The 24,865-nt window shown below is 48.7% G+C and overlaps 2 protein-coding genes across 3 annotated transcripts; one reads left to right on the top strand and one right to left on the bottom strand.

Annotated features, from left to right (window-relative positions):
- Positions 1-903: 903 nt before the first annotated feature.
- On the bottom strand, positions 904-5,635 carry Calr (calreticulin). The gene is made up of 9 exons (XM_021632204.2): positions 5,416-5,635; positions 4,959-5,060; positions 4,577-4,780; positions 3,644-3,738; positions 3,344-3,553; positions 3,151-3,264; positions 2,847-2,990; positions 1,747-1,839; positions 904-1,657 (listed from the first exon to the last, which is right to left on the bottom strand). Exons 1-9 carry the CDS (start codon positions 5,504-5,506, stop codon positions 1,460-1,462), a joined length of 1,251 nt encoding a protein of 416 aa, XP_021487879.1. The 5' UTR covers positions 5,507-5,635; the 3' UTR covers positions 904-1,459.
- A 6,785-nt stretch (positions 5,636-12,420) lies between these two features.
- Positions 12,421-24,623, top strand: Farsa (phenylalanyl-tRNA synthetase subunit alpha). 2 transcript variants are annotated; one of them, XM_021632267.2, is made up of 13 exons: positions 12,421-12,597; positions 16,512-16,649; positions 16,735-16,833; positions 16,917-17,035; positions 19,168-19,260; positions 19,342-19,470; positions 19,547-19,662; positions 22,826-22,910; positions 23,000-23,099; positions 23,207-23,375; positions 23,464-23,541; positions 23,692-23,806; positions 24,269-24,623. In XM_021632267.2, exons 1-13 carry the CDS (start codon positions 12,451-12,453, stop codon positions 24,405-24,407), a joined length of 1,527 nt encoding a protein of 508 aa, XP_021487942.1. In that variant the 5' UTR covers positions 12,421-12,450; the 3' UTR covers positions 24,408-24,623. The 2 variants fall into 2 exon arrangements, with proteins under 2 accessions (XP_021487942.1, XP_060248323.1); XM_060392340.1 differs by lacking the exons at positions 19,547-19,662; positions 22,826-22,910.
- Positions 24,624-24,865: the final 242 nt, after the last annotated feature.

Genomic DNA, 24,865 nt, shown 5'->3' with positions numbered 1-24,865 from the left:
CAAATATGAGCAATGTGATTTCAGCGGCTCAAGTTCCCAGTAAACAGGACTGTGTGTTCCCAGTAAACAGGACGTCTGTGTCAAAGGGACCACTTACTCCTCCTGGAGCTTGCTTAGCTCAACGTTTCTGTTCACACCACTGATCAGGCAATTACCCAAGGCCTGCCTCCCTCCCCTCACCTGAGCCTAGACTCCTTCAGAACTGGCAAGGTTCTGTCTGGATCACAACTTCCTTCTAGCCACACAGGCCTCCTGGCCCATTCTGCAGCTTACTGGAATTTAAATGGCAGCCTGGAGACCCAACAGTGGGGAGCCAGTTCCTTATTTGTTTTTTCCTTCTGGTGGGGATCGAATCCAGGGCATACTAGGTAAGCCTCCCACTTCACAAACTGCTGGAGAAGCCCTTTTTGATCAGCTCAGTCCTAGAAACCCTAGGAACATGGCCTCTTGGGAAAAGTTGGTCACTATCTCAGAAACTTTGTTCCCTGCCTAAAAAGCCACCAGCATTCACCGTTCTCATGTGAAGTTTGAAATTGCTTATCCTATGTAGTCTTAGAAAACAGGACAAGAGAAGACCCATCCCACTTTTAATAAAAGACAGTTAAGATTTAGGTTCAAATATCTTCCCTAAGCTCTATTAGTCAGTCTGTCAATGAGATCTGTGCTAGAACAAAAACTCCCACGTTTACTGCCAGGACGAGACTTACTTACTATAGAGTTTTGGCATCAACACCTGATGCCAACTCTCCCGTTTAAGATTATAGCAAACATATAAATGTAGCCATGACATTTTGTGGGACTCTGCTAACTTCAATAGCTGAAACATGAGTGAGCCACCAGACTCCCAAAAGGCCACTTTTGATTCCCTGATGTACATCCTCCCAGAGAAGGAGACACAATAGGGAAGACACAAAACTTAATTTAATAGAAATTTTGTTTGTAGTTCTTACACTCTCAGTGTGAGCTGTACTAGAACTGGCTGCCCCACAAGTGGCCCAGTCCTGGGGGCAAGGGAGAAAGGGGATGAGAAGAGCCCCATTCTTCCTCAGTGCTGGGGGGAGGGGAGACACCACCCCCTTCTCCTGCCCTCCTCTGAGATTCAGGAAGGAGAGCAGATGAAATCTCAAGCCTAGGGCTTTTCCTCCACACCCCTGTTCCTAAAGTTGGAGGGTAGTTGCTGGGGGTGGAGAGAGAGGGACAGAAGGAAAAGATGTTGATTCAAAACGAGAAGCCACGAGGTGAGGGCTGAAGGAGAATTAAAGACAAACACCAGTAGAAAAAAAAAAGGAGAGGAGAGGGGAGAGGCAGGGTAACAAAATCAGAAGCCACCCCAGATCTGAACCTGCCTGGAAAAAAAATGAAAAGTTCTTGAGTCTCATAGAGACATTATTGGGAGCAGCCAGCTCTGCGGCGGGGTGTTCAGGCCTCAGTCCAGCCTTGGAGGCAGGTGGCGTGGCCCCTACAGCTCGTCCTTGGCCAGACCAGCGGCATCCTCCTCATCTTCCTCCTTCTCATCTTCATCTTCTTCATCTTCATCTCTGTCATCCTCATCTTCTTTGTCTTCAGCCTCTTCCTCCTCTTTACGCTTCTTGTCTTCTTCTTCTTCCTTAAGCCTCTGCTCTTCATCCTGCTTGTCCTTCATCTGCTTCTCTGCAGCCTGTGGAGATGGACCACACCTTTTAGTACCCGACTCTCACCTGCCTGCCATCCCTCCCAGCTAACCCCTAGAGTAAGCACCCAGCTCACCTTGGTGACACCCCATGTCTCATTGCCAAACTCCTCTGCATAGGCCTCATCATTGGTGATGAGGAAGTTGTCAAAGATTGTGCCAGACTTAACCTGGGAAAGAATGGAAAACAGATGGTCAGCAGTGACTTCAGACAGCCCCAGCTCTGGACAGGGCTCCATCTTCACCCTCGATAGGCTCTGAATCTATCAAAAAGGTGTGGGGCAGCAGGGTGTGGTAAGGCATGCCTTTGACCCTAGCACTGTAGAGGCAGATGCCAGACTACTGGAGTTCTAAGACAATCAGGGTTCCAGTAAGACCATATCAAAACAAAACAAAAAAAAGGCAGGGGTGGGCAGGTATGTTTGGTGCCCTGGAAGCCAAGGAGGAATGAACTCCAGGCCAGCCTGAAATACACACCAAGACCACTCTGCCTCAAAAAGAATCTAAACAGGGGTTTGACACTCGAGGATATTGCAGTTCAAAACCGTGCTTTCAGAACTCAAACCTTAGTGACCAGGGCTACTGGGTTTACTTCACAGTTTTTTCTCTGCACAACAGGCATTTTGGGTAGTCTCTTTTCAGTTACCTTCCCAATACATGCCAAGAACTATCCTAGACACAGTAATCATACTGATGACAGACTCAGTACCAATGTTTAAGTCTTGTTTCTATGTAGCCAGGGTGGGCATTGAGTAGAGCATTAACTGGATAATCTGAGCTCATTTGCACACATACTTTAGCAAAGGACACAGCACATGGCAAGCAGCCCTGCAGAAAAGTGCTCAGTGGGGCCAGAGACAGCTCAGCAAATAAAGCACTTGCTGTCAAGCTTAATGACCAGAGTTGACTTCTAGGACTCACATGGTAAAGAGAACCAACTTCTCTAATAAGCCTTCCTCGACCTCTACATGTGCACCCATGTATATTAAAACAGTAGTATTAATAACACAGAACCAACTTTGTTTTGTGCCGTGAAGAAAAGGAAATTGCTCCTAAGCGGACATTTCAGATCTCAACATGCGAGGGTTGGCGCCTGTGCCTCTTCTTCCTTCCAGATCTATAGTATGAGCATGACAACCTGAGGTCTGTTGGTATCCTTGTCATTCCTGTGTCTCACCTGCCAGAGATCTAGGCCTAGTACAGCAAAATTATCATAGGCATAGATGTTGGCATCGGGGGAGTATTCAGGGTTGTCAATTTCTGGGTGTATCCAGGTACCCTTGTAATCTGGGTTGTCAATCTGACGTGGCTTCCACTCGCCCTGCAGAAGAGAACCAGGTAAATACATTCCACAGTATAAACAACAACAGCCTAGAACCCTGAGGCCCAACTTGCTTTGTTTCTTTAGTACAATATTAATTACAGCACTCAAACAAGCATCCTTATCTGTGAGCCACACCCCACCCAACACCCGAGCTTACCTTGTATTCCGGATTCTGAATCACTGGTGGTTCCCACTCTCCATCCATCTCTTCATCCCAGTCCTCAGGCTTCTTAGCATCAGGGTCAGGGATGTGCTCAGGCTTGTCCCAGTCCTAGGAGCACACATGGAAGTCAAGGGTGGACCTAGGTGTCCTCTATGATGGGAGGTGGAACTGTCATCCAAGCACCAACCTCAGGCTTAGAATCTGTAGGGTCATCAATCTTGGCTCGTTCGTCCCAGTCTTCTGGCTTGGCAGCATTAGGATCCTTTATCTTCTTTGGTGGCAGAAAGTCCCAATCGTCCTCCAGGGAGCCTGATTCCACCTGACTGTTGTCAATTTTCACCTCATAGGTGTTGTCTGGCCGCACAATCAGTGTGTACAGGTGTGTGAACTCATCATCCTGAAGAGGGAAGGAGGTGAGAAGTCCCTCCCACCAGGCTAGTGCCTGGGCCACCCATGACAGCTATTTAAATGACTACCCCAGGCACACCTTGCACCGGATATCCTTGTTGATCAGCACATTCTTGCCCTTGTAGTTAAAGATGACATGAACCTTCTTGGTGCCAGGACCGCAGATGTCCGGACCTGCATAAGAAGCATATGCAGGCTGCCCATCATGGCAGGCCATACCCCCCTTTGTTAAAGGAAGACCTAACCTCATTCATTTGTGTGTATACGTGCACCATGCATACAGAGGAACCTGCAGAGGTCTGAAGTGGGCACCATTAAAGAGTGCTGGGAGCTGGACCTGAGTTCTCTGGAAATCATTAAATCATCTCTCTGTTTTTGACAGAGAATACTGTTACATTTAACTGAGGCTGGCTTCAAAGTACTGATCTCAATGCTGAATTACATGTGCACATTGCCATACCTATTCAGGAATAAACCTGATTTTTTTTTTAAGGCGGGTTCTCTACGTAGTCCTAACTGTCTGGGAACTCAAGAGATTCACCTGCCTCCGATGCAGCCAGTTCTGGAATTAAAGGCATGTACTATTACTCCATGCTCAAAGACTCAGGAAAAATCTGAAAGGATTACCATCTGGGGGCTGGCAAGTGGCTTAGTGGTAAACTAGGTGCATGCCACCAAGCCCGACAATCTGAGTTCAACCCTGGAACTCAGGTGACAAAAGATATTTCCAAAGTTGTCCTCTGCCCTTCACACTAGCATGCCCCTACATAGATATGCACACACTCAAAAGTTTTTTCATTCAGTGACTTAGATCTTTTCATTAGTTTCATTTCTAAAATTAGGGAACATCTAGAAATTAACACAAATGAACAATAAAAACCTGCAGCTAATTCGGTAAGCCCTTTAGTTGTTCCTTCAGGACCAATCCTCCCCATCAAGTGCTTTCCGTGGTGTGACGATCAGCTTTCCGATTATAAAGGGTTCCAGTCAGCACTGGCTAGGGGTCCCTCACCAAACATGATGTTGTACTCCGAGTCTCCATGCATATCCTTCTGGTCCAAACTACCCGGAAACAGCTTCACGTAGCCACCCCCACAGTCGATATTCTGCTCATGCTTCACCGTGAACTGTACCACCAGTGTCTGGCCCTTGTTGCTAAAGGGTTCGAATCTGGCAGACAGTGCGTAAAATCGGGCATCTTGGCTTGTCTGCAGCCCTGTGATGGAATGGGAGTGTAGTCAGGTGGACCCCAAATACTCTATACCTCGAGGGGTACCGGCTGACCTCCCCCCTCCACCTGTCCTTGGGAAAAGCCCAAGCACTGTGTATGCTGACTACAGCTTCCTCCAGGAAGTCGTCTGAATCCAAGCACCTACTCCCTTCCTGCCTCTTACCTTTATCCTTCTCCTGGTCCCCGTAGAATTTGCCAGAACTGAGGACAAATTTGCCAAAATCGGACTTATGTTTGGATTCGACCCAGCGGTTGGTCCAGTCATCTGAGGGGAGCGGCACAGAGTCAGACTAGCGGGGCCGGCTGACCCCCGCCCCCATACCCAACGTCTGTCAGGAGCCACAAGCCGGTGGGGGCGGGGAGGGGGATTCCCATCCCAACCTCGAACTTGACACCTCGAGCGGCTTCAGGTCCTCGGACGAGCCCTAACTCCGGGCGCGGGAAACCGCTGCGCCTCCCACGTCCTCCAAGGACGCACAACTGGAACCGCCCGCGGCTCTAGTCCCCCGGGGCCACAGTGTTGGCCCTCTGAACGGTAATTACATTACACTCGGCGAGGCAGCCATAGGCTCGGGCCCCAGCCGTCGCTGAGGCGGCCGAGAGACCGGGCCAGACCTTACCTCCGTCCAAGAATTGCTCTTTGAAATAGACGGCAGGCTCTGCAGCGGCCAGGCCGAGGAGGCCGAGCAGGAGCGGCACCGAGAGGAGCATGGCGGGCCGAGGGGGCGGCGGCGCACGGGCCCTTTAAAACGATCGTCAGGCAGCGGCTCTGCGGTACTGACCGGACGCGGCCGCCGCTGCTCCGATTTATATCCGCACGCCTCTCACCCCAACCTGACCGGCCCGCTGAGCCCGCCCCTCCGCCCTCCTGACTGGCTTAGCCCCACAGCTGTCCCCGCTCATTGCGTCCTAGGCGGCTCAGCACGTTAGGCTGTGGCTCGGAACGCAGGGATCCCAGATGGCCGATTTCTATTGGTCGCACCATGGGCCAATGACGGTCGACCACGCGTTGTGGGGGACGCCCCCTGGTGGGGTGGGGACCGAGAGCCCACTCGGGCACCCTCACGTGACTGGGCCTCAGCCCAGCCCCGCCCTTGCTGCCGAGAGTCCCTGGCTCTCCTTGGAGTCGTTTGAAGAATCCGCGCGAGCGTGGCCAGGTGGTCACCGTGCAGGGCGGATGCCGGCCTGCGCTTCGTCCTTTTCCCGTCATCTCTGGAGAGAGGGGCGAGGCACGGCTTCTTTGCCACTTTCATTTTCCATCCCTGCTGCACTTAGGGAACGCCCACCCAATGGCGAGCTTTTGCCGTTCAGGATAAGGTCAAGGGCCAGGATCCTGGGGTTTCGCTGCATCCTGGTGCCACAGCTGTTCAGGCCAGTAGAGAAAGTACCGGCTTTCTCCTTCTGTCCCGTAGTGCCCCGGCAGCCTGTCAGACTACTGTGTGACATGTAACAAGTCTCTTCGCCTCTCTGAAATCACAGAGGCCAACAGGGGTGACCCTGAGCAGAAATGCTTTTCAACCTTGGAGGGCTATCCACAGTTGGAGGGCAGGAAACGCAGAGGTCTCAAAGGTGTTACCTTAAGCGTGTTTCTCCGGGTGAGAGGCAGAGTTATCTATTTTTACTCTTAGCTGGGAAATGAAAGGGGACACTTTGTGGTCTCCCACAAACGACTTAGCTTTTGCAATTAAACGGCCATAGGCATAAGGTAAGGGGGTGCTATTTGGTTTGAGGAGGAAAAAGGACGCAGATGGCTATGGTGACAGAGTTCTAGGGAGATAAGCAGGACTGTTGGATCTGGAGTCCTCTGGCTCAAGTCAGCTCACTGCCTGCTGCTAGGAGGAAGGACAGCACCTGTAGGGGGTGGGGGATGGGAGGTATTTCAAAACTGAGGAAATAGGAACACTGGGACAGACTATGGGCTGCCCAGAAGGAATCCTTAGAAAAACCGAATGCTTCCTTTCCAGTGACAGGAACTCAGGAGGAATGACACTTGAGGTCAAGCAGTTGGGCCACCCCATCCCCCAGGCAGTGTACAGGACTAAGCATTGCTGGTATGGCACACCAGCAATGTCCTAAGTTGTTTGGGAGGACACCCAAGTCCAGAGTGATCTTGACAGACCTGTGATTGACTCTCTGTCCTGTGCCATTGACACGAATGTTTGATGCCTCCTGTTTTATGGTTGTCTTAACACTCAAGAGGCTGAATGAAGCCATGACCAAAAGTTTAAGGTCATTCTCAGCTTTGTATGGAGTTTGAAGCCAGCTGGGGCTACAGGAGACCCTGGCTCAACACAGTGAAATAGGGGACTGGAGAGGTGGTTTAGGGGCACTTGCTGCTTTCCAGAGAATTCAAGTTCAGGCCTCAGCAACCATGTCAGATGGTGGACAACCTCAACACCAGTGCATGGACTAACTGTGCTAAGCGTACACACACACACACACACACACACACACACACACACACACACACGTCTACACAATGAGTTCCAGGCCAGCCAGGCAGGACTACATGGTGAAACAAACAAAATATTTTAAAAGCAGTAACATAGGGACCAGGGATATGGTTCAGTAAATAAAAGTGCTAACCAGGAAAGCCTGAGGACCCAAATTCAGTCCCAGAAACCACTTAAGAAACTGGAGATGGGGGCTCAAGAGATGGCCTAGTGGTTAAGAGCACTGGCCACGCTTCCAAATGACCCCAGTTTTACTCCTAGCACTCACATGAAGCTCCAAGCCCATCTGTAACTCCAGTCCCAGGGTGTCTGAAGCCCTCTTCTATGGCACAAGACATGCCAATGGTACAGAGACAGACATGCAGGCAAAACACTTCTACAAATGAAGTTTAAAAGCTTTTTAAAAAGCTGAATGTGGTGCACATCTCTAGCCCAGTGCTACAGCAGCAGGATGTGAGGCGGGACAGCAGCATCAAAGCTCTTGACCAGCTAGCCTGTAAACCAGCAGAATTAAAACAAGAGTGACCCTGCCTCAGAGAAGGTGAAAGGCGAGAACTGATGTCTTAAAGCTGCCCTCTGCCCTCCACATGTGCTGTAGCACACACCCAGGATGCTCACTTTTTATTTTAATTAAGGAAACCATGTATGGTAGCTCACTTTCATCTTAGCACTGGGCAGCAGGGGCTCTAGTGGATCTTGGAGTTCCAGGCCAGGTAGGTGGTCCACATAGTACACTCCAGGTCAACCAGGGTTACGTGATGAGACCCTGTCACAAAGGAAATAAAAGCCTTGAGGGGGAAGGTATTTTGCAGCTGAGGAGAAAGGGGCCTAAGTTAATCTTGAGTATAGGACTTCACTATAAGGTCAGAATTACAGAGTACCAGAGGTGATGTTTAACAGGCTCAAACAATAATTATTTTTTGGTGTTTTTTTTTGGTTGAGACAGGGTTTCTTTGTGTAGCCTTGGCTGTTCTGGACTTGCTTTGTAGACCAGGCTGGCCTCAAACTCACAGAGATCCACGTGCTTGTGCCTGAGTGCTAGAGTTACAGCTGGGCACCACCACGCCCAGCTTGACTTCTTTTTAAATATTTATTGTTATTTTACATATATGAATGTCTGCATGTATGTATATGTACCATATGCATGTCTGGTGCCTGGTGCCCACAAAACCAGAAGAGGACACAGATCGCTTGGAACCAGAGTTGCAGGTGGTTGTGATCCACCATATGGGTGCTGAGAACCGAAGGAACCTGGGTTCTCTGCAAGAGCAACAAGTGCTCTTAACGACTGGTCCATTTCTCTGGCCCTAAGCATGTTGTGTTTACTTATTTGTTTGTTTGTTTGGATTTTTGAGACAGGATTTCTCCGTGTAGCCTGGCTGTCCTAGTCTCACTTTGTAAACCAGGCTGGCCTCAAACTCACAGTGATCTGCCTGCCTCTGCCTCTCTGAGTGCTGGAGGGCTGTGATTAAAGACGTATGCCACCATGTCCGGCTCCAAGCATTTTTTTGTTGTTGTTGTTGTTTTCATGAACCTAAATTTTCAACTTTTTTTTTTTTTTACATTTTATTCAGTTATACAGATGGGTACATATGTGTACATACACATCACAACACATGTGTGGTGGTCAGGGGAAACTTTTCAAGACTCAGCTCTCTTCCTTCTTGTGGGTCCAAGGGATGGAACTCAGGCTGTCAGGCTTGGCAACAAGTACCTTTGCCACAAGCCTCAGCAACCCTGATATTATGTCATTTGTTCCTCCCACTGAAGCACTCTTGATTCTACCACTGCAACCTGCCAACTTTACAGTGTTTTCACCTCTCCATCAATTTTACAGAGGCTTGCCCTTTATTTAGTTTGTTGATATCATCAACTTCATTTAGGTCGATACTCTGCACAGCACAAAGAGCCTCCATCATGGTTTGGTGCAAGTACTCAGCATTGGGCCCAGTGCATATCTGAGGCTTTGACAGCTTTGTGGAGACTATGTGCTAAGTAATCATAAATGAGGTGGTTCTCACAGCTCTTGTAAAGCAGTACCTTTAGCCTCTGAGCATATGGCCTCTGTATATATTCCTGACTATATAGGACCCACTCCCTTTTTCTGACTTCTGAGGGCACCAGATCCCCAGAAACTGTAGTTACAAATGGTTGAGAGCAATCATGTGGGTGCTGGGAACTGAACCTGGGCTTTCTGGAAGAACAGCCAGTGGTTTTCCTATCTTAGCCCTTTCTCCAGCCCAGGCCCCAAAGGGCAATTTTTTGTTTCTTTGTTATTGAGACAGGGTTTCTCTTTGTGCAGCCATAGCTGTTTCAGAACTTGATCTGTAGACCAGGCTGGCCTCAAACTCTCAGGGATCCACCTGCCTCTGCCTCCTAAGTGCTGGCCCAAAGAGCAATTTTAAAAATCAAGACTTCTAACACAATACAACCAAAAGTACACTAGTTTGCTGTGTCCTGGAGAATGATAGGAAAGTGTTCAAAGTTGTTTTCCAGAGCAGAAGAGATGGCACAGTAGTCAAGAGGACCTGGGTTTGTTTCCCAGCACCTACCTACTTGGTGGCTAACAACTGCCTGTAATGCAAGTTCCAGAAGATCTGATGCCGTCTACTGGCATTTACTGGCACCAAATGCAAATGGTTTATACACATGCAGGCAAAACTCTCATATACATAAAAATACATACACAGAGAGAGAGGGAGAGGGGGAGAGAGAGAGAGAGCAACCACCTATAACTCCAGCTCCAGGGAACCAAAGCCTCTGGCCTTGGCACACACCTGCTTTCATGTGTACTGGCTCCTCTTCTAGAGGATTAGTGTTCTGTTTGCAGCACCCATATCAGGTGACTCATACTCAAATGTAACTGGAGCTCCAGGGATACAATACCTCTGGCCTCCTTGGGCACCTGTACGCTCACGCACATACAGACACACATACATACAATTAACTTAAAATAAGAAAAATGAAAAATTTAAAACCTTTTAAGCGACTCTGTTTAACATGTCAAGACATTATGTTTCTATCAGAGCAGAAAACTTTGTACACATAGTAAAAACAACATACCATATGGTCTCAAACTTGACGTTTTGGTATTTCAAGCAGTATTGATTGGACATCATGTGGAGTGAAATGAAGTACTCACAGCTCAGTGTGCATATTCTGTGTTCAGAACCAAGGCTAGTGCAGTAAGATGGCGTAGAAGTAGTGTTTGTTGCAAAAGCCTGAGGAACTAAATTATACCTCAGGGTGGAAAGAGACAGAGTCCCAGGAATTGTCCTCTAACCTCCAAGTGTGCGCCATGGTATGCAAGTACATACGTTCACACATGCACATATGCGTATTGAGACCCTGCCATAAAACAAAAGCAAGGGGAAAAAGGCTGCCATGGTTGCACAGCTGAGGGTGGCCAAGAGCTGCCTGGGGTACCTGGGACTCACTGCATTTGATTTTGAATTAATCTGGTCACTGAATATTCAGAAACCTCTCACTATTGCCAGTTTGTTTGTTTGTTTGTTTGTTTGTTTTCATAACCCTCATATTGAATCACCGGGCCCCATATGGATGAGACCCAAGTTTTGTTTTGGTTTGGTTATGGAGTCTTTTGTACATTTGTTTGGTTTTTGGTTTTTCAAGACAGGGTTTCTCTGTATAGCTCTGGCTGTCCTGGAACTCACTCTGTAGACCAGGCTGACCTCAAATTCGGGGAATCTGCCTGTCTCTGCCACCTGAATGCTAGGATTAAAAGTGCGTGTCTCCTTTTCCCCTAACCCCCAGGCTAAGACCCACAGTCTTTAAGAAGCATTAATGTGATATTATTTATTGCCTTGATCTTCTCAGAGCACAGGGAACTGTGGCAGCTGGAGGGTTTATAATTTTTCTTTTCTTTTTCGAAACTGGGTTTTTCTGTGTAGCGTTGGCTGTTCTGGACTTGTTTTGTAGACCAGACTGGCTTCAAACTCACAGAAATCCCACCTGCCTCTGCCTCCCAGAGTGCTGGGATTACAGACATGTGCCACCATGCCCGGCTAAGGTTTTATAATTTTTTTTTTTTTTGGCTGTATCCATCAACTCCCTGTAGGTTATCATTTTTGCCTCTGAAGCTCCTTTTTCTCTTGTAATGTGGAAGACTTACACATTATGAATTTTAGGAAGAACTTAAAAATTCTGATGTACTCCATGTAGGTCAGCAGATTCTGCAAGTGTTCCTAAGTGAACCCCTCTTCCCTAAACAGGTTTGGTCCCTACCCAGACTCCCTTTGAAAATGTAAAAGAAGTTAACATCGTCAGGGTGGGGCACTGAAAAGACAGCTCAGCTGTTAAGAGCACTTGTGAAGTGTTAAGTATTAAGCTGTGACCATCCTGGTGTCTGAAGGCCTGTAATCCCAGCACTGGGGCAAGGCAGCAGCAGGCAGAGCTCTGGAGGCCAGCCTAATCTACAAAGGACTGCCAAGGCTACATGGAGAAACGCCGTCTCAAAAAAACAAAACAACTAAAGTATCAAGCTGTTAAATTCACTTGCAGAGGACCAAACCTCTGCAATTTCCAGAATTCACATGGTGGTTCACAACCATCCATAACTTCAGTTCCACATGATCTGATGTCATCTCCGGACCTCTGAGGCCACCATGCACACTCACACATTAAGTGAATTAAATGTAAAAACAACAAAAACATCAACAGAATGACCATGCCTGAAGCCCACTACCCGCTGCCTTCTCTCTGGGTAAGAGAGAATTCTTGAAGGGTGCCAGTGATCTGAGCTAGTGGCGGCTGCATGAAAATTAGGGGGGGGGGGGGGGGGAACCGATAGAATAAATTTCAATCAGGCCTTACAGTGTTTGTAATCCTAGCACTTGGGGGGATGTAGGCAGGAGATTAGGAGTTCAAGGCTAGCCTCGGTTAGATAAACCCTGTCTCAATATATAAAACAAAACGCCAAAAGAAAACTACTATTGACTTTCAAGTCTTCAAATTTACCTCACTAGTTAACTAAAGGCCGCTGGGGCCAAACTACATACAGCGTCCTGAATCCCTCTCACACTCATTTGTGGTTACTTGCCACACTTAAGATGGCGATGGCCAGCTCCCAATTTGCACTGTGCGACACATTAAAAATGGCGACGTACGCGCTATCGCGGGTTCCGGTTCCGGTTTCCTGGTGGCTACGGCGGCCTGCATACGCCAAGCACATTGGGAACAGCTATGGCTGACAGTCCTGTGTTGGAGCAGTTGCTGCGGCGGCTGGAGGTAGCTGATGGCGGCCTGGACAGCGCAGAGTTGGCTACGCAGCTGGGCGTGGAGCATCAGGCGGTGGTGGGCGCGGTTAAGAGCCTCCAGGCTCTGGGTGAGGTGAGTCCGGCACGTGCTGCTGGCCGGCCTCGCTTTTATACCTGTAGCGAGGGAAAATTACGTACAGATGCACCGTGGGGTGCGCCGGTGGGAAATCAGGAGCAATTTATGTCCCTCAAGCGACTGACGTCTATTAAGGAGAAAGCATCGTGCATGTAGGGGTATGACAAGACGAGGTCGCTGCCCCGAAAAGGGTTGCAATCAAATGGGGAGGCACAAATGACCACAGTGGTGTGAAGGCTCAGAGTTGTTAGAGTTGGCTTCGTGTTGGGAGAATGAGAGCCGGGATCCGGTGGAGGAAAACGATGGCACTCAGGACATAAATGGCAGGGCTTTGGTATGAGGATTACAATCCGCAGAGACCATCAGGGCAGAATTACATAGTTCTGTATGTTCCCTCATGCCCTTTCATCTCCATACTCGGGCCTCCTGCGTGCAAGACAAAAAATTGTAACACTGAAAGATATAGCTCCACACTGTCCTGGAAATTGCTCTCTGGACCAGACTGGCCTCCAACTGACAGAGAGAGATCTGATTGCCTTCAGAGGACTGATATAAAAGGCTCTCGCCCTCTCTCAGAACTGTTCATTAGTTTTATATGTGTACGTGTGTCCTTGTCTGAGTGTATGTGAGCCACGTACTGGAGGAGGCCAAAAGAGGTTGGAATTTTAAGTTACAGATGGTTGTGAGCATCCATGTAGGTGCTGGGAATTGAACCTGGTTCCTCTGCAAGATCTATTGCTCTTATCCACTGAAGCACGTTTCTAGAAAATTTTTTACTCTTTTATTTTTTAATTTTTTTCTGGGTTTTACTGCTGTTTTTTTCATAGCTGTGGCTCTGCTGTAGCCCACTGTGTAGGCCAGGCTAGCCTCTGCCCCTGGCTCCCAAGTGCTGAGGTACTTTTCATTTTGAAACAGGCTCTTTCTGTCCAGGCTGGCCTTGGCTTTCCATCTTGCTCCAGGTTCCCCAACAGCTGAGGTTACCGGCCTTTGCCACCATGCACAGCCTACCGGGTATGTCCTTCTCTCACAGTAATAAGGAGAACCATACTAGGAGTTGTAGCCAGCCAGATTGTATTCTCTGTATTATTTTTCAGAAGGACTGCTAGGCAAAACTGAGAGATGGGGTTGGGGGCTGAAGATTGAGGCTGGCAAGTTGTTGAATATTAATATTTACTGTTGATTTATCTTTTAGTTAAGCAGCAGTTATTCCAAAACCAGCTGTATACCCAAATCACCACACAGAGACTAGGATTTATTTAATTAACCTAGAGCACAATGCTGGGCAATAGTTACACCTTCCTAAACCTCCAAGCCCGCATAGTTTCCTACCATCAGATTTCATCCATTATACTTGCTTTTAGTCATCTTAGTTTTGGTTTATCTATTCTTGTGGTTCAAAATTCTCTCCTGCTCATCTCTACTCTCCTATCCCCCTCCCACCCCATCCCTTCCTTCTCTCCCCTGGACCAGGATGTCCCACCCTATTCTCCATTGCTCAGCATTGTGGCTGGTTGTTTTATTAACAATACAGAGAACAAATGGTGGCATGTTTACACAAACTTGAGATAGGTGATGCTTAGAATAAACATCGCAATGCAATGTCCAGATTGAAACCGGATTGTGGGGTAGAGAAATTAGCATTTCAATGAACAAGGGTAAATTGTATGCATTTCACAAGAACATTATACCAACACTGGCACATCCCCAATCTATAGGGCTTGATATGTGGTGTGGGAAGGTTAGGTGGGGTGGGGCAAGGGAGAAAGAAAGCCCATCCATCTTGGCAAATGGTCTGTGATGAAATGAAAGATGATGATGGATTTGTGGACCACTCAGGAAGCAAGATCCATGAGGCAAGAGTTGGGGCTGTTTATTTGTTGAGCACAAATTCTGTACTCTGGTCTCTGCTCTTTGGTTTGTAGTCCTTGCCATAATCTTGGGATGATGATGTTGTTTTCAGGTCTTGTACATAAGACAAATGCTGTTCAGTGTAGGTAAGTGACTCATCAGTGTCACTAGTTGTACATACTACAGTTCCAGGGCCCTCAGATCAAGATTATGGTACAGGGGCCAGGGATATGGCTGGTTGCGTACACTAGCTGGACAGCCTGAGTTCAGTCCTTCCACACTTGTAATCCCATCACACCCCTAGGTGAGAAGCAAGGCAGACCTAGGAGAATTGCTAGGAAGCTCTTGGCCATGGAGTGTGCAGCATAGCAAAGAATACGAGACCCTCCTTGGTGGAAGGCAAGGACTGACTCCTAAAAGCTGTCCTCTGACCACACACACACACAAATACACATAACATTTAAAAGAAAGCTAGGTGTTAGGTGGGTGGGTGTCTCATGCCTTTAACCCCAGTACTCTGTAAGCAGAGGCAGGTGGATCTCTGTGGATTCAAAACCAGGTTTACATAGTGAGTTTTCCAATAGGCTATTCCAAGGCCACCTATTGAAACATACCTCAAAAATAAATATGTAATGGGGCTGGAGAGATGGCTCAGTGACTAAGAGCACTGTCTGCTCTTCCAAAGTTCATGAGTTCAGTTCCCAGCAACCACATGGTGGCTCACAACCATCTATAATGTGAACCGATTCCCTCTTCTGGCAGGTGTAAATGCAGATAGAACACTCATATACATAAAATAAATAAATCTTTAAAAAAAAATAAATATGTAAAGAAATGAAAAACCGTAAGAAGTAGAAGGGAAAGGGGGGAGAAAGAAAGAAAGTTTGGTTTCTCAAGGGGCTGAAGGAGAAAGACAGCAGTGGAATTGTACAAGTCACACAGAAGGAAATTAAGGAGCCAGAGCTAATTAACCTGGAGGAGACATGCCCATTGCTCCTACAGTGACAGCAGAAGCGTTGGCAGGTGTTTACCACCAATAACTGAACTCAGCCACTGAAGGGATGCATTTTCCCTAGGAAAATGTGGGCTCACACAGATCTACACTTGGATGGATACAACCTTGAAAGAACTGAGTATCCAGAAGCTGGGAAAAGAGGCGTGTTTCAGTTTACAATTGTTTCTATGGATCTTAAAAGACCTAGCTATGTCAGGAGAGGGAGCACCATGTGTGGCGGAAGGACAGTGATGACTGCATGACCTACCTACTGTCACAGAAGATCCTCCTAGATGATTGTCACCACTCCTCCAAACTCAGCACCTCCTCCCTTAGGGCAGATGAAACCAGACTAAATTCTGTTGACTTCTTTGATTTTATCTTTCAGACAATTATGTAAAATAAACTTAGATTTTTTTTTTCCTTCTCTGATCTTTCCCGTTTAGCCTTAAATTCTAAACGAGTTAATACATCTGTTAAGGAACTAGAGTTGGTGTAGCTTAGTATTTTCTGGAAAGGCCATTTGTTTAAAGCCTTTCTGTAAACTATGAGAAAAAGTGCTCTTAGTCTGTAAAAACGGTGAACTGTGTAGACAATCAGGATAAGGGCTTAGGGGAAATGGCTCAGTGGAAAAAGAGTGGCTGGCAGGAGACCTGAATTCAGATCCATAGCACTATGTAAAAGCTGAGCATGGCCAGTCGTGGTGGTTGCACGCCTTTAATCCTGGCAGAGGCAGAGGCAGCTAGATCTCTGTGAGTCTGAGACCATTCTGGTCAACAGAGCTAGTTCCAGGTCAACTAGGGCTACACAGAGAAACTGTGCCTCAAAAAACAACAACAAAAGCTGAGCATGGCCACTGGAGCCCCTGTTACCCCAGTGTTGCAGATGCGCTTGCACCAGCGTAGATGCAAAACAGTGAGAAAATAAGGCAGATGGTGATAGAGCAAGACAGCTGAATGGCCTCCTGTGGACACTGAGCACATGACACCTGTCTTTGAATCTTTGGCCCAGTGCTGCACGGGGAGGGAGCTGAGCACCGCATACCCATGTGCCACTTATTTCCCTGCAGGTCATTGAGGCAGAGCTTCGCTCCACCAAGTGCTGGGAGCTGACTGCTGAGGGTGAAGAGATTGCCCGGGAGGGCAGCCATGAGGCCCGTGTGTTCAGAAGCATCCCTCCTGAGGGCCTGGTGCAAAGTGAGCTCATGGTAGGGCCCAGGGCTGGGGTCCAGGGAGGGGATGGGATGCAGGTGGCCCTGGAATACAGCACTCATCACAATCCCACTTCCCTAGCAACTGCCCAGCGGCAAGGTGGGCTTCAGCAAGGCCATGTCCAACAAGTGGATCCGAGTGGACAAGAGTGCAGCTGATGGGCCTCGGGTCTTCCAAGTGGTGAGTCCTGTAGGCGTGTGGCTGGAGGCAATAGAAGGGGGAGTGGGGCACATACAGCCCTCATTCCTTTTGTCCTATGGCAGGTGGACAGTATCGAGGATGAAGTACAGAGGCGTTTGCAGCTGGTCCAGTCAGGCCAGGCTGAGAAGCTGACTGAAAAGGAAAGGAATGAGCTCCGGAAGAGGAAGCTGCTGACAGAAGTGTGAGTGGCTGCCATGGCTTGGCCCCTTTACCTGTGGTGCTGTGAGGATGAAGGGAGGGAGCTGCCGAGCATGTACCCAGTTGCTGCTGATGTCAGTCTTCACTAGACCCCCTTTACATAGGATTTTTGTTACTGGGTTGTTGTTTAGTTCTTTGGTTTTTAAGTTCTTTGGTTTTGTAGCCCTGGCTAGCCCGATGCTCGCTATATAGTTCAGGCTAGCCTCAGATTTGCAGAGATCTGCCTGCCTGTGCCTCGCTAGGCTAGGCGGGGATTAGAGGCATACAGCACTACACTCAGCCCTATCCAGGGTTTTTGAGTCTGTGCCGGGCTCTGGCTTTTCTCGTGCTGCACCTGCTGCTGGAAAATGTCTTCCGGTATACTTTCCAGGCAGTCAGCCAATAAATTCCTGCTCACATGTCACTCAGGTGAGGCCATACTGAGGCAGATTTGGTGCTGCATACTTGTGCAGCTGAGACTGTGAGTTCCAGGCCAGCCTGGGTACAGAGTGAAACCTATCTCATGAAACCATTTAAAGCCTGGGGTTGTAGGGCTACCTGATTGAGGGAAGTCTAGGCTCTGCAACTTGTTATGTGAACTTGGCCAACTCACCTGGCCCTTTGCAGCCTTAGCTTCCTTAGAATTGTGGATAACAGATCCTGACCCCAGATAAACCCTCAGTACGTTGCTGACATCATCATGCCCATCTGTATGGACCAAGATTCAAATTAGAATTTCAGATTAGTTTACAGAATGAATTCATGCATGAAGGGTAGAAGGGTAGTGGCCCCCTAAGAAAATTTCTATGACAGTATCAAGAAGACTATCGATAAAGCAGAACGAACAAAGGAAGATCAGGAGTTGAAGGTTAGCCTGGGCTACATAAAACACCTAATAATAATTTAAAAGGAGACAAAAATGAGGGCCAGAAAATAGCTCAGTGGCTAAAGATAGTTGTCACCCAGCCTGATAACTTGAGTTCCATCCCTGGGACCCACATGGTAGAAAGAAAGACTGATTCTTTCGTTTGTTTGTTTTTGAGAGGGTTTCTCTGTAGTCTTGGCTGTCCTAGACTCACTTCATAGACAAGGCTGGCCTCGAATTCGCAGTGATCTGCCTGCCTCTGCCTCCCTGAGTGCTGGGACTTAAGCCGTGCGCCACCACACCTGGCTTAAAAACTGATTCTCGAAGTTGTTTTCTGACCTCCACGTAGGAGCTGTGCAATGTGCACACTTGTGCACACAGGTCAGTGAAGGGAATAATGATTCTTAAACACTCATGAATCTAGAGGGCTGGAGAGATGGCTCAGTGGTTTAGAGCTATTGCCGCTCTTCCGAGGACCTGGGTTAGGTTCCTGGTGCCCGTGTTGGACAGCTCACAGCCTCCTGCCACTCTAGTGCCAGGAGCTGTGTCAGGAACAGACCAGGGATTGCATACCTTCCTCTGGCCTCCAGAGGCTCCCGCTCACATATGTCACACATTCACACAAACATTCAGACCACACGTATGCAGTACACATAATAAAAATAAAACTGATGTGTCTCAGCTGTAGATATTGCCTGGCATGCTCAAGCAGCTGGACATGGTTGGGTATACATTTAATTCCAGCATAGGAAACAGAGACAGGATCAGTGAGTTGAAGGCCAGCTGGTCTACATAGGAGCTCCAAGCCAGCCAGGGCTCCATGGTGACCCTCTGTTAAAAAAAGAAAAAGAGGAAGAAAGGCAGGTAAAGGCACTTTAGGATACAATGACTAAAGCCCATAATCTCAGCCTTTACTATATGACCTGACCCTCTATAGAAAAAGTAAATAAGTAAAGCAGGCTCTTAGGGTTGTAGCTTGGTTAGTATGCGCGAAGCCCTGAGTTTGATCCTTAGGACCACATAATCCTGTAGTTCTAGCATATAGAAGGCAGAAACAGGAGGATCAGTTCAAGGTCCTTGACCAGGGTTCTATGATTGACTGTGTAGCAAATTCCAGTTCTGTCTGGGATACATGAAGTCCGTTACAACATCAACAACAAACAGCCGAAAATCAGAGTGACGAAGGTTGGTTCTGGGATTAGCACCTAATAGAGGATCAAGGGCAGGCTCTTGAGATGTCAGCAATGTTCCTTCTCTTCCTCTGTTCATAGGGTCCTGAAAACCTACTGGGTGAGCAAGGGAAAGGGCTTCAGCACAAGTGTGTCCAAGCAGGAGGCGGAGCTTAGCCCAGAGATGATCTCCAGGTAGGGTAAGGAGAGGGTAGAGGGTTTTGAAGAAGGATCAGCAGCCCTCCTCATGTTTTTGTACCCTGAATCTCCCCACAGCGGCTCCTGGAGGGACCGACCCTTCAAACCCTACAACTTCTCTGCCCGTGGTGTGCTCCCAGACAGCGGCCACCTGCACCCCTTGCTCAAGGTCCGCTCCCAGTTCCGACAGATCTTCCTGGAGATGGGGTGAGCAAAGGGCCCTGGTGGGGTGTGGCAGCTGCTGGGCACAGGCAGGCAGGGCAGGCAGTCATGTCTCCTGCAGGTTCACTGAGATGCCTACGGACAACTTCATTGAGAGTTCCTTCTGGAATTTTGATGCGCTCTTCCAGCCTCAGCAGCACCCAGCACGTGACCAACATGACACTTTCTTCCTGCGAGGTTGGTAGCCTGGCCAACTTGGTAGCAGAGGTCCTGGGTCTGGATAAAGCTTTAAGGAAGAGATATTTCATTTCATAGAGGGTTTCAATATATAGCTTTCATTGGCCTGGAGGTCTTGTAGGCCAGGCTGGCCTTAGACTCACAAGGATTCCCCTGTCCCTGCCTTGCTGGGCTTAAAGGCATATGCCACAATGCATGGAGATCTTTATTATATTCAGAACTTCATTGCTTGACCTGGAACTCACTATATAGACCAGGCTGGCCTCAGACTCACAAAGATCCACCTGCTGCTTCTGCCTCCCCAGTGTTTGTACTACAGGCATGTTTTATTTGGTTTTTGAGACAGGGTTTCTCTGTGTGTAGCCCTGGCTGTCCTGAAACTCACTCTGTAGACCAGGCTGGCCTCAAACCCAGTGATCTGCCTGCCTCTGCCTCCTGAGTGCTGGGATTAAAGTCTTGGCCCACTCTGCTCAGCTATGTCTCAGATTTGAAATGACACCTATGGGCTGGAGTGTGGCTCATCAGTATAGCACTTACTTAGCACATATGGGAACCTGGGTTTATCTGTCCAAAATCCACCATGACTCTGTCCCTTCCCCTCTCTCACCATCATGTAAATTCCCAGGGGCTTATTTGGGGTTAAATCCTTTTTACTAAAGCGAGGCATGTGTGTGGGCTGGAGAAGCCTAGCAGTTAAAAGCACTTGCTGCTTTTTTCAGAGGATCCTAGTTTAGTTCCCAGCATCCATGTTTTGTCTCACAAAAGCCTCTAACTTCAAGGAATCAGATGCCTTCTAGGCTCCTCAGGCACACAGACTCCTGTGTATGTACTCACACGGAGACACACAGGCATACACATGATGGAAAAGTGAAAATTAATCTTTCAGCTAGGTATGGTGGCACATGCCTTTAATCTCAGTACTGAGGGAGGCAGAGGCAGGTGGATCTCTGTGAGTTCGAGGCCAGCCTGGTTTACAAAGCGAGTATAGGACAGCCAAGGCTGCACAGCGAAACTCTGTCTTCAAAAACAAAACAAAAGCAAAATCCCAGGATATGCGGCTGCTTCTGACTGACTGCAGGAGCTGACTGTGATTTGCCTCGTGCTCCAGCAGAGGTGGTTTTGCCAGCTGCAGATAAGGTTCTGCTGTTGTGTGACATTTGGAATTCTGGGAACTTTTCAGAGGGTATAAAAATGTTAGGGCCCCTAATAGGTGGGGTTGGTGATTGGTCATTCACAGGGATTGGTTTGGTTTGTTAGTAGCCATGGTCAAAGAAGAAACAAAAGGAAAGAAATTAGATTCAGGGCTCTCTCTCTCCCTTCTATCTTTCTCTCTCCTATCTAGTGATAAGGTGTGAAACCGGAAGGATAAAGGGTGGGAAAAAGAATCCACAAAGTAGCAAAGACCAGCTGCAGTCCTCCACTATAGCACAGAATGGGACCGTGTCTTCAAATAAAACAGTCCAAAATAGTAAGGCATGTTGATCTTAGCACTTAGAAGCTGAGGCAGGAGGACTGATATGAGTTCAAGGCCAGCCTGTACACATTGGTGTACAAAATGAGTTTTGGGTGCCACTGCAACAGCAACATATGGAACCCAGGGTTTTCTGCACGTTCTCTGTGCTTTGTCACAGGCCAGTCTCTTTAGTGTTGTATTTCACTTGAAATGAGTGACTTCTCAAAATGGTTGTCTTTTCCCCTATGATGTGAGAGGATGCACTCCTTAGGTGCCCATTGCCAATTTAGCGGGTTCCATCGCTAGCAGCAGCAACGCACACGCACATACATGAAACAAATAACCAGTCATGGTAGCTCACACTTGTAATCCCATCATGTGGGAGGATGAGGCAAAAGAGACTTAGATCAGTCATGGCTACATACTGATTTGGATGCCAGCCTAGGCTACAGAATGGGACCGTGTCTTCAAATAAAACAGTCCAAAATAGTAAGGCATGTTGGTCTTAGCACTTAGAAGCTGAGGCAGGAGGACTGATATGAGTTCAAGGCCAGCCTGTGCTATAGTGATGTTGCTGTTGCAGTGGCACCCAAAACTCATTTTGTACACCATTGTTGTAAACCCTCCAACTACAGGAAGTGGTACTGTTAGCCCCTCACTTACAGTTGAGGAAACTGAGGCTCAGAAAGAACATCACTTGCCTAGGGCTACATAGCTGCTACATGCCGAAGGCTTATTCAAGCACCAAAACTATATTGTTAACATTCCCAAAGAAATCACATACTTAAAGTGGGTGTGAGAGGTCTTACCTGTCACCAGTACTCAAGAGGCTGAGGGGGAAATTGTAAATTCCAAAAAAGAGAGAGAGAAATGTTTTGGTCACTGGGACTGGGGGTGTATCTTAGTGATAGGGCACTTGTCCAACCTGAGAAAGGCCGAGGTTCCAGGAAGCACTGGGAAAAGTCATGTATTTCTTGAGCAAGGCCTCCCTGAAGACCCTCCTGCGAGCTAAGATTGCTTTTAACCAAGTGAGTCACATCACTGAGTAGGACAAGTCCCTGTCCCCAGGGAGTTCCACTTCCTGACTAGATAGTTCCTAAAGAATCTGTGTACTGGGATAAGGGGTTAAAAACCTCTGGAGACACTAGTGTGTGCCTGCAGGGCTCACGGTGCACACGGAGGCTGGAGGTACGTGTGGCTTCAGTCTGAAGCACGGCTGGGTGTGGGAGCACATACCTTTAATTCTAGCATTTTGGAGGCAGAGGCATATGGATCTAAGTTCAAGGCCAGCCTGGTCTACATAGTGAGTTTTAGGTCCACCAGAGCTATAGTCAGATCCATTCTAAAAAAGAGAAAAAGAAAAGGCAAGAAAGTAAGAACTATATGAATCTCTGGAGATCATGGCTAGTGCAGAGGTCCTGAGGCTGGAATGTCGGTGGCTCTGTGGCTACAGGGCATAGTCAAGTAGGAGTAAGAGAAGACCAAAGCAGGAGGTAATGGGTCACAGCCAGGGGGAAACTTAGACTCTCACACAGTGAAGAGGAAAGCATGGAGGAAGGGGGTTCTGGATGAAGAGGGAAATGCCAACTGAGGTTGCCAGGTGCCCCTGACTGCTGGGCCAGAGGAGCTTCCATGGAGCCATGCCTGTCTGACATGCAATGGCTTCTGAGAGATGTTCACTGACCGACCAGATGGCTCTGTCTTGCCTAGATCCAGCTGAGGCCCTGCAGCTCCCAATGGACTATGTCCAGCGGGTGAAACGGACCCACTCCCAGGGTGGCTACGGCTCACAGGGGTGAGGCAGAAGCAGGACTCGGGCTGGGGAGGGGCAGGAGGCTGGGGTTCCAGGGCCATGGGACAGACTTCCTGTTTTTTCTTCTGAAGCTACAAGTATACCTGGAAGCTAGAAGAGGCCCGGAAAAACCTACTTCGCACACACACCACAGCAGCGAGTGCACGAGCCCTCTACCGTTTAGCCCAGAAGGTGCAGCTTGGTCTGGGCAGGGTGGGCGGGTGGTACTGTCCTACAGACCTTCTGACCCATGCCAGGGCTGGGCCTGGCGTGGCCTGGCTATCATTCCTCCTTTCCAGAAGCCATTTACACCAGCCAAGTACTTCTCTATTGACCGGGTGTTTCGGAATGAGACGCTGGACGCCACACACCTGGCCGAGTTCCATCAGATCGAGGGTGTGATTGCCGACCATGGGCTCACCCTGGGCCACCTCATGGGTGTGCTGAGGGAGTTCTTCACCAAGCTGGGTGAGCAGGCCATCCAGTACAGGCAGTATTTGGGGGCCCTGGGAGGGTGCCTCTGGGCTCACCAGCCTGCCTTGGCCAACCTCTACAGGAATCACCCAGTTACGCTTCAAACCAGCCTACAACCCCTACACAGAGCCCAGCATGGAAGTGTTCAGCTACCACCAAGGTCAGAGATGGGAAACTGGGTGCAGAGGGAAGTCTGAGGGACCTCACACTTGGCCTGGGTCACCCTTTGCCAAGCTCCTACCCCATCTTCCCATTCTCTGTGTGCAGTATCACCCATGTGCATGCTCTGGCCTCCCCTGTATCCTCACAGGTCTAAAGAAGTGGGTAGAAGTTGGCAACTCTGGGGTCTTCCGCCCTGAGATGCTCCTTCCAATGGGGCTCCCGGAGAATGTGTCTGTTATTGCTTGGGGTCTCTCCCTGGAGCGGTGAGTGCCCAGGCTGGAACTTGGGGTGATTCCATCAATTCCTCTGACATTCTTTAGTAGGACGGCCAAGTTTTGTGGCCGGCTCTGAGCTGCGAACACTAGCGCATTCCCCGTAGTGTGCAGCCTGGATCCTAGTGCATAAGGAAGGGCAGCTAACATGGCCAGTAAGGAAACTCAAGGCCAGAATGCTGATGGACAGGCCAAAGGGGGACTTAGGAGACTAGGTGAAGCCTCATGGAGGCTGAGGAAGCAGTGAAAATGTTCGGCGGTGTATGCCAGGCACAGCCAGTGTAAAGGCTCTGGAGCTAGATGGAGGATCAACAGAGTGGGAGGGTGAGATGGGCTTGGAGTGACTGGGCTAATGGTAGCACATCTTGTTCTCCGTGCAGAAGACAGGAACCTCTGGGAAGCAGAGGATAGCCTGGTCTGACCTAGTGTAAACTCTGCTCCTTCCCCTTTAAGGCCAACGATGATCAAATATGGCATCAATAATATCCGAGAGCTGGTGGGCCACAAGGTGAACCTGCAGATGGTATACGACAGCCCTGTGTGCCGCCTGGATGTTGAACCCAGGTCTCCAAAGACACAGGAGCCTGCATGATACAGGCTTCCCCAGAGACACCAGTTCAGTCCCTGTGCATCGCCCAGCAGTCACCTCTCTACTATTTGAGGCCTCTGTGAGGCCGGCTCACTCCCTCTGCCTCACCCACCCGGGGGGCGGGGGCCTTTATTGATGTGTGTAGGGTGTGCTTGTAGGGGTGGCCCTGCAGGCCAGCTGTTCTAATAAAGTGGGCACATTCCCTCCTGTGGCGCCTTTCGGGAGGATTCTTGGTTGTTATTCATTTCACTAGGTGACTGTGGACCTTGCCTCACTCCCAGTGCTACACAATGGCTTCTGGGTGATGGCTCCTGGTGTGCTGGTTTGGGGGTCAGGGCTTCTTAGATCCTCCATGGTCTGCAATCCAAAGAAGTCCCAATCTGCCTGCACCAGGCCCGAGACTCCATTCTGCATTTTCTTTTTATGGGTGTGTAGGTACCTGTGGAAGACAGTCTTGTGTG

The sequence above is a fragment of the Meriones unguiculatus genome, chromosome 10 (genome assembly GCF_030254825.1).
Source record: "Meriones unguiculatus strain TT.TT164.6M chromosome 10, Bangor_MerUng_6.1, whole genome shotgun sequence".
NCBI lineage: Eukaryota > Metazoa > Chordata > Mammalia > Rodentia > Muridae > Meriones > Meriones unguiculatus.
Note: the sequence above shows the minus strand (reverse complement) of the source record. Positions and strands in the feature narration are given on the sequence as shown.